Source organism: Sinocyclocheilus grahami, unplaced genomic scaffold, assembly GCF_001515645.1.
Source record: "Sinocyclocheilus grahami isolate Dianchi unplaced genomic scaffold, SAMN03320097.WGS_v1.1 scaffold92.1, whole genome shotgun sequence".
Taxonomy (NCBI): domain Eukaryota; kingdom Metazoa; phylum Chordata; class Actinopteri; order Cypriniformes; family Cyprinidae; genus Sinocyclocheilus; species Sinocyclocheilus grahami.
The window spans coordinates 2,860,805-2,869,618 of record NW_015505271.1 but is presented as its reverse complement, the minus strand read 5'-3'; the positions used below and the strand labels follow the sequence as shown (position 1 = coordinate 2,869,618).

Sequence of the window (8,814 nt, the reverse complement as noted above, 5' to 3'; positions counted from 1 at the left end):
AAAAAAAACTTGAACAGTTTATACGTTTTCATTAAAAATGTACCGCATTAAAGCTACAAAGTTTGCCGCTCTTATTCTGAATAAAAATGGTTATATAACCATAACTCAAAAATTGTTGTTTTGTAGGGCAGCAGATTGTTGTTTGTGTTTCACTTTTATGCTATACCTTTTCTGATTGTTGAAACTTTGCAGCTTCCCTGGTGCATTTATTGTGTATATTAATTAAACAATGGTGTAGGACTTAACGTTACGTCAGTGCAGCGCCTGTGACTGACAGCGCTGTCAGCCAATCGTTGAAAAGGGAGGCGAAGAGGATTTTTCAAACCTCAGGAAATGGGAAAGGCAAAGCAACTTCTTCCATAAAAAAACTACCGGTAATTCGAGAGCCGTCTAGCCTCCCAGCTGGCAGCCTGCCACCTGTATCTTCTTTCAGCACCCAACTTTTAATTCTCTTTGAATGTTTTTTTTTGGGGGTTGAGCTCTCAAATTCAGTTGGAAGTTTGGATATGGTGTCTAGTGTAACTCGAGCAGGCGCCGCGTGAGTCAGAGCCGCGAGCTCGAGTGAAGCCTCGGTTAGTCTAAGCATCGCTCTGCGTTTATCGGACATTATTTCATAATGTCGGGTGTGACGCTTCAGGTAAGAAATAAACGAGATATATTTCACACAGCCTAACTGATATGGTTAGTAATAGAGTAATAGGAAATACTGAAAAGTGCTGTTTGGAGATCAAGTAAGTCATACATCGGTCAGATCGTTAACGTTCAAAGGCTCGTGTTTCCATTTCACTGTGGGTGAGTCCTGTGTGGCTCAACGTGTTTCATTCAAGACACCCACAAGAATTGTTTTAGTAATAGAGTAATTATTATAAAATAAAATAAAAGTAATAAAAATGTAAAATATAAAGAAAACAATTAGACAAATGCTGTGTTTATGGCGTTATACCTGCCTCCTTATGTTATTGTGCCTTAATAAGGCAGTTCCCTCTCGAGCTTTCACGAGACATCACGGAGATATTTCTCCGTTATGGGAACTCCTTCCCTTCCAACCTTTCCTGAAGTAGAATCTTTCTTTCAAAAAATATCTCAGTGATGTCTCGTTCCCGCTCTCAGGGAACCGAGGTTACGATAGTAAACCGGAGCGTTTTCGGGCTTTGTCCGAACAATTAAATATCATTAACGTTAAACCTTTTCAGGTTGAACGGGTTTGGCAGGACTTCAGCTTCCTCTTCTGTCCCTCACTAGAGGCTTCAATGTAACTGAAGTTATGTGTGTGTAAAAACGAGTGACATTAAAGTCTTTTGTGATTTTAAAGTAGTTGAAAGTTTCATGTTATGACAGTGGTTAATGATAGTTTCTTTATTTCCGAAATGTGGTCTGCCTGTTTTTTCAGCTTTACTGCTGTTAGGGGGTACCGATGAATGTATCAGTACAACACTATTTGACAGCTTGTTAAATACTGATAATGTTAATCTAAGGCATAGTAGTACACACTTTATGTATGTACATGTAAGTTTATTAGATTCATTTTAGTTTCAGACCTTTTTTGGTGATTTAAGACTGTCAGAATGTGTGAAACACTGCCCTCTATTTGTAACAGTGAGATGCAGTATGAAATATTTTTTCAGAAAATAGCCACTAATAAATGTAGGTTTTCTTCCTTTCATTTAGCTTTTTCCTACTACTGCAATTTGACGATATGCAAGTGTCTGGAAGTGTTTAAAGCCTCATATGCATACAGATATGTATATCTGCGTTTATGGTGTAACTGCTTCAGTTGCTATCCACATTCAGCTCATATCAGTGACCTTATTTTCACCCTGTTCATTGGAAGTCCACTTTATCAATGTCAGTATGTTCACACTTCTTTGCTTAATTGATTATTTGGTTACTATAATGAAATTATCTGTTTACTTAAAGGGATAGTTCACCCAAAAATGAAAATTCTGTTGTCATTTATTTACTCACCCTCAACTTATTCCAAACCTGTATGAATTTCTTGCTTCTGTTGAACATAACATTCAGCAGAAGAAAGGAATTCATACAGGTTTGGAAAAACTTGAAGGTGACTAAAGGATGACACAACTATCCCTTTAACCTTTTTAAAAATCAGAATCTCCGATGCCTGCCTGCCTGCCTTGAACTGTTACGCATATGTGAGTGTTTTATCAAAAAGGCTGCTGTAAACTAACAAACACTTGAAGCATGTTGATTTTTGTTGTACTACTTTCTCGATGTCACTTGAACACCACAGAGCAGCTGTCTGCGGGGTCTGGCTGAAGGTGACCTCATGGACCCTGAGTTCCAGCAGCGTGTAGAGGATGCGATTGCCCTTCTCCGGCAGGAGATCCAGCGGGAACTGAAGATCAAAGAGGCGGCTGAGCGGCTGCGGCGGGCGGTGACTAACCGCAAGAATGCTGCTGATGTGGACGATCAGCTTAGAGCCTCCAGCCGTAAGCTGGAGCAGCTCCACTGGGAGCTCCAGGAGCTGAATGCACGTGCTATGGCCACACAGAAAGAGACTATTACAGGTGAGAGCAGGAGGGTGGGATCATTCTTTGACATGATATAATGAGTTTTGATAATTGATATAAGGGACAGCGAAATTTCATTTGTATTTTTATACTGACTCAAATAGTTTCGTTCAAGTTTCAACAAAGTTGAACAAGTTAGTTTTCAACAAAGCCCCCTCCTTTGACAAGCGCAGTCTGCTCTGATTGGCCAGCTGACCCAGTGCATTGTGATTGGCCGAACACCACAAGCACGTGTCGAAAATGTAACGCCCCTTACCATAATCGCGAGCTTCAGCTTTCAAAGTAAATGTCAAGACAGTTAATAATGTCGTTAGTTTTACCATCAGTTCAAGCCCGAAAGGGCAACAGAGTCGCGTGACAGACACAGTGATGATGCAGTACACAAGCCGTGGTTAAGACAGCTGACGTGCTATGATTTCTGACAGGCAGTTCACTCTCCTGTGATGTGACCCTGTTCCCCTCTCTCACACACACACACACAATGCGTTACTCTGCGCTGCGCAAAACTCCGCATTTGAACAGTCAATAGCAAATACTTAAACTAATAAGAAAACATACTTACAGTCGCTAATTCAGAAGCGCCAGATTGACCCCTTTTTTTAGAAATAGCCTTTGTGCACAGCCAGCCTTGTACTCTTCTAGGTTCAAAAAACTGTTGTCCATAAAATGCGTTGCACAAATTCGAACATCTGGGTTGTGCTGTTCTGTTGTAAATAAATCTTAACCAATGATTCCTAATTGCATCCACTTCCAGAAGACCAAAGCTTTTGCTTTCGCACTGAAACACACAGCGTCTCCCTGACATGGCTGCATCATGTGCATGCCTTCTTTCTTTGCGTGCACATTTGGGCGGCTAATATTCCCACATAGTGACGTAGATATGTGGGGGCGTGTTAGAACGAGCCGTTTTAGGTAGGCGTGGTTGACTCAACTTTACAGATCTTCTTTATGCACCAAGAGCTTGTAACACTCCAAAGAGAAAGGAAAAATTGAAATCACATCATATGACCCCTTTAAACAATTTAAAAAAAGAATTTAAAGATTCCATCACTCATGTGCTTGTACAGGACATGAGTGTTTTTTTTGTAAATATATACACTACCATTCAAAAGTTTGATATATGGTATGATATGCTTTTGAAAGTAGTCTCATGCTTACCAAGGCTGCGTTTATTTAATCAAAAATACAGTCAAAACAATCAGAAATAGAGTAAAAACATAATATTGTTGTCAAATATTATTACGTATGCTCAAAAAACTTAATATTCAGTGTTGAAAACAGTTGTGCTGCTTAATATTTTTGTGGAAACCGTTATATATATTTTTTGAATTCTTTGATGTATAGAAAGTTCAAAAGAACAGTATTTATTTCAAATAACTTTTTTTGTGTAAAATTGTCTTTAGAAGATATCTTTAAATTAGAAGAAATTAAAGAAAAGAAGAACAGTATTAATTTCTTTCAAAAACAAAATAGTCTGACCCCAAACTTCCGAATGGTAGTGTAGACAGTTTAATTGCTTCACATTAAGAGTTGAGAATTGCCTCGCATTTCTTTATAAAGTGCAGAACATTTTTGTCTTTGACTCATTTGGTTTTCTTATAAAAAGAAATCCATGAAAACGCTTGTTTTCTCAGATGATGCCACCTCTCCAGATCCATGCCATTGGAAAGAGGTCACATCACCCTTGGGCAGCCGTGTCCGTACTTTGAAAAAACAGCTTACCATGGAGCTCAAAGTGAAACAAGGAGCCGAGAACATCATTCAGACATACACCAACAGTTCTGTCAAGGTGAGGAATCCCCACCCCCCACCATCCTTTTTTTTTTCTCCTGTGCATTTTGAAGATGATTAACTTGTCCTCCACTCCGATGTGTGTATTTAAATCGGTTTGGGTCGCTGCCAAAAGGCTATGAAATGTGATAACACACACACACAAAGGAGGTCCCAATTCCCCTCCCCCTCCGTCCCGCCATCTTTTATAACCCTTTTAGAGCGATGGTCCCATGACCTCTAGCTAGCCATGAGTGTATTTGAGCCTGTGTGCTTCTATCAGACAGGGCTACGATAATGCTGCGGTGTCTGGCTGAGAACACTGTGTGCTGGCAGCTCTGTGATTTATGTCTGTGTTGGATTCAGACAGCTTGAGTACCGAGCCTTGATCTCTCACACACACACACACACACACTCAAGACACTCACAGATGTGCTCTAAAACATCATCCCTTTGAGTCTGACGAGGAAGAGCTTGCTGGTACTGATTCGGTTTCTCCTGTCCTGGGCCTGGCGACAGCAACAGCCCATGTGACTTTGCTCCAACCAATGCCGACGCATTCGGGTTTGGGCCAGCCGGGCAGGGCGCAGCAGCAGCAGCAGGAGCAGTTAGAGGTGGCTGACTCCTTTGGAAGGAGATCTGAAAACCGCGTGAGAGAAAAAGAGGCAAAAAAGAACAAATGTGAAAAGGGGAGGGGAATGGTGAGCGAGCAAGTGGGATGCAATGACAGTAGAACAATAAGAAGAAAGAATGGGCTGGCTTATCGGATGCTGATCCTTGATCAGCGATGTACCGGTCTCAGTGTCTGCTATACGACATAAACTGACATGAACAGTTTTGAGGACGGACAGCAAAACACAGGAGGGAACGTCTGATGGGGGTGAAGGAAGAGCAAGGGGATGTCATACAGCTATCTGAAAGTTCACAAAACATGACAGATGACCTCTTGAACTGCATTGAGAGGGGGAGAGCGCTATGGACGGTATGGTTTCCTTCTTCCATTACTTCCTGAATGGGTCTTTTCTGCAGGTTTCAGAAAAGGTCACGTTTCATGTTGCAACATTGTTTACACTGGGACCACATTGGACATTGCAATCATTGAGTATGTCTCTTTCATTCGCTTAATGTAGTTGCTGCTCTTCAGGATAAATAGCTCTCTTGCGCTACTATGACTCAAACGTCACGGCTCATAAAGCTCTGGGGCAAAAATTGCACCGTCAGTGTTTGATGTTTGGGTATGGTGTACACCTGACTGCTTCTCATGATGAGAGAGAGGAGTTTAATGAAGACCGCTGCACTTTTGACCTGTTGGTCTTTGTGGGAATTTCTCATATTGGCTCAGCTCAGCTTAAAGCTGTAGTGTTGTGGTTTCTTTGCTAATAATGCCATAGAATGAAACTGCAAAATTGACTCTCCGATTTCCCAAACACACCCCTTTAGTTTTTTTATCAGGCTGGTTGGGATGTTCAAACTAACAGAATAATGTTTTGATAGCACCACAGTGTTTACCTTTTTTGGGACATATGAATGTCTTATACTGTAGTTGTCTCTGCATATTACAGGGTTTCCATGGTCATGGAAAACACATTCCTTTTTGCCAACAGAATTTTTAGGCCTAGAAAAGTCATTGAAATTTCTTTAGTGAATATACATTTAACACTAGATATATTCTGCTTTAAAGGTGCAATAGGTGATTGTCTTCTGAATTGTTTTTTGTTATGCTGGTTTAAAGTCTCTTCACATCCCGAATTCCCGATAGCAATCATTAAAGTGTTAGTTCACCCTCCCCCTCAAGTCATCCTAGGTGTATATGACTTTCTTCTTTCAGACGAATCCAGTCGGAGTTATATAAAAATTTGTCTTTGATCTTTCAAGCTGTTTCATGGCACTCAGCGGGTGTTTCATGCATCAGTCCAAAAGAAGTTCAATAAAAAGCACCCATCCATAAAAAAAAAAAGTGTCTCACACGGCTCTGGGGAGTGAACAAAGGCCTTCTGTAGCGAATCGATGCGTTTTTGTAAGAAAAATATCCATATTCAAAACGTAATAATCACTTTAATCTAGCTTGCGCCAACAGTTGTACGGAAGCAGCTCCAGGCGGATGATGTATGAGGTCGGCTTTGCGCATGTGCCGCTCAGAAGTGACGCACACGGAAGCGCAGCGGAGAGATCAAAACAAAACAACGGTCACTAATTAGAAGTACAAAACGAGGATTTGTAAAGAAGAATGTCGGAGGATTTCGATATAAGCCAAGAGGAGACTGGTCTTCCTTTGCTAAAGTAAGGAAACTTTGCTTCCTTTGCTCCTGTTAACAAACGTTGGTTTTCACGAGACTCACCGGCGCATGCGCAGCGCTGAACTCATATGTCATCCGCCCGGAGCTGCTTCCGTGTACAATTGCTGGCGCAAGCTACATTAAAGTGATTATTACGTTTTGAATATGGATATTTTTCTTACAAAAACGCATCGATTCGCTACAGAAGGCCAAGACGACAATTTTTAATATAACTCCGACTGGAACGTATGTATTATCATACCTCTGCGCACCCGGTTCGCGCAGACAGGATACGCTATCAGCGCGTTCACGCACGCTGTGCAGACAGTGCGAGAATGGCAGGCAAACATCAACAACCCGATCTTCCATCCTGGTATTGTAGTACTTTTAATGTGTTCTCACCGGTGAATGACACATGATGTAGCCCAGCAGTTCCCAATTCGTTAGAAGTGAGCTACGTGCATGAACTGTGTTCCCATCGATATGATCCCTACAGTGTTCATTGCTCCCTACTCCCTGAGCAGGGGAAATCCGTTGAAGTTTACTTCACTTCGGAACATGGCGTGGAATTGGGAACCGCTGATGTAGCCTATTGTAGTAATGCTGCCTCTGGTATTCTGGTCTGTGAGCGTATATGCGTTCAGGGAGCATGGTTTGGACGGCGATTGCAGGGAGGGTGGCACGTTCGCTTTCAGTGCTATCAGGCTAAAGTTAGCATTTTCCAAGATCTCCTACTGCACCTTTAATGTGTCTAATTGGGTAGGAAGTTACAGATATTTATTGTCTATGCTGTGTTTTTGGAAATATTAGTATATTAATATATTTCAATAATGGTAAGTTAATCTTTTAAATGAGGAATTCTGAGAAATAGTACTTGACAGAAATTCTTTTTTTTTTTTTATTATGATGATAATCATAAATACCTAGAAGAGTCACGGGAATAAATCTTGAAATTTTCCTTTTCAAAATATATGGGAACATCATCAAACATCACTTTATAAAAATTAAAATTCCATCACTTTTTTCAATCTTTAATTTTTTTCACTTTTCTTTCTAGTCCCTGACTGTTTGTTCTTTCCTCTGACAGTGTCCTCACTGTTTGTTCTAATGCAAATGTGAGATGTTCAATCTCAATATCTCTCTATCGCTTCTGTTGTCACTCCCCAGGATCGGAAGATGTTGTCCACAGCCCAGCAGATGCTGCAGGATAGCAAGACGAAAATCGAGCTGCTCCGCATGCAGATTGTCAAAGTCACGCAGGCCAGAGATGGAGAGCGGGAGACCACTCAGCCAGAGGGTAATCAATTTGTAAAGAAAACATGTAGGAAATCATGATAATTACAGATTTAATGTTTTTTAAATTTAGAACAAACAAACTATTTCACAGAACATTGCCACTTAAAGAAAGTGACAATACATCACTAAAACTTCACCAAAGGTTTTCAGGATGAACAAAATCAGTCTATAGCCGAGTTTACCAAAGTTGAAAGTTCCTTGGAAAACGGTCAGGTTTTATTCCTACAATGACATTGGCCTATAAAATTGCATACCAAATTCTCAAAATAATAATAAAAAAGGGAACAGGTTTCCAAGGCAACCAATTATTGGCTTACATAGTGTGTGCTGAGCCCAGTCTTTGCCGTATTCAGCTAGGTATCAGAGCTTTGACATCAGCAATGCAGCAGCATCACCCATCTTATTAGAGAAGTTGCTTTAAAAGAAGAATTAGATTAATTTTTCTGAGAACATATTTGTATATTTTTGAACTCGAGCTTAAAGGGTTCGTTCACCCAAAATTGAAAATTAGGCTGCGTTTTACTCACCCCGGAGACATCCTGGGTGTATATGATTGTCTTCTTTCTGACGAATCCAGTCGGAGTTATATAAAAAATTTTCTTTGATCTTTCAAGCTCTATCATTTCAGTCAGCAGGTGTTGCATTGCTTCAGTCCAAAAGACCTGAAATAAAAAGCGCCCTTCCATTAAAAAAAGTGTCTCACACGGCTCCGGGGGGTGAACAAAGGCCTTCTGTAGCGAATCGATGCGTTTTTGTAAGAAAAATATCCATATTCAAAACGTAATAATGACTTGAATCAAGCTTGCGCTCACTGTTGTAAACAGAAACAGTTCTGGGTAGATGACGTATGAGGTCGGCTTTGCGCATGCGCCACTCAGAAGTAACGCACGTGGAAACGCAGGGGAGCGATCAAAACAAAACAACGGTCACTAATTAGAAGT

General features: G+C 40.8%; 1 protein-coding gene across 1 annotated transcript in view; it reads left to right on the top strand.

The window, feature by feature from the left end:
- The first annotated feature begins 311 nt into the window (after positions 1–311).
- LOC107587363 (serine/threonine-protein kinase N2-like) overlaps positions 312–8,814 on the top strand; it is a 29,327-nt gene continuing 20,824 nt past the window's right edge. The window contains exons 1-4 of the mRNA XM_016275131.1: positions 312–637; positions 2,252–2,528; positions 4,166–4,320; positions 7,745–7,874. Of these exons, the coding sequence (XP_016130617.1) occupies positions 617–637; positions 2,252–2,528; positions 4,166–4,320; positions 7,745–7,874 (583 nt within the window). The 5' untranslated portion in view covers positions 312–616. The remainder of the gene's footprint in view (positions 638–2,251; positions 2,529–4,165; positions 4,321–7,744; positions 7,875–8,814) is intronic.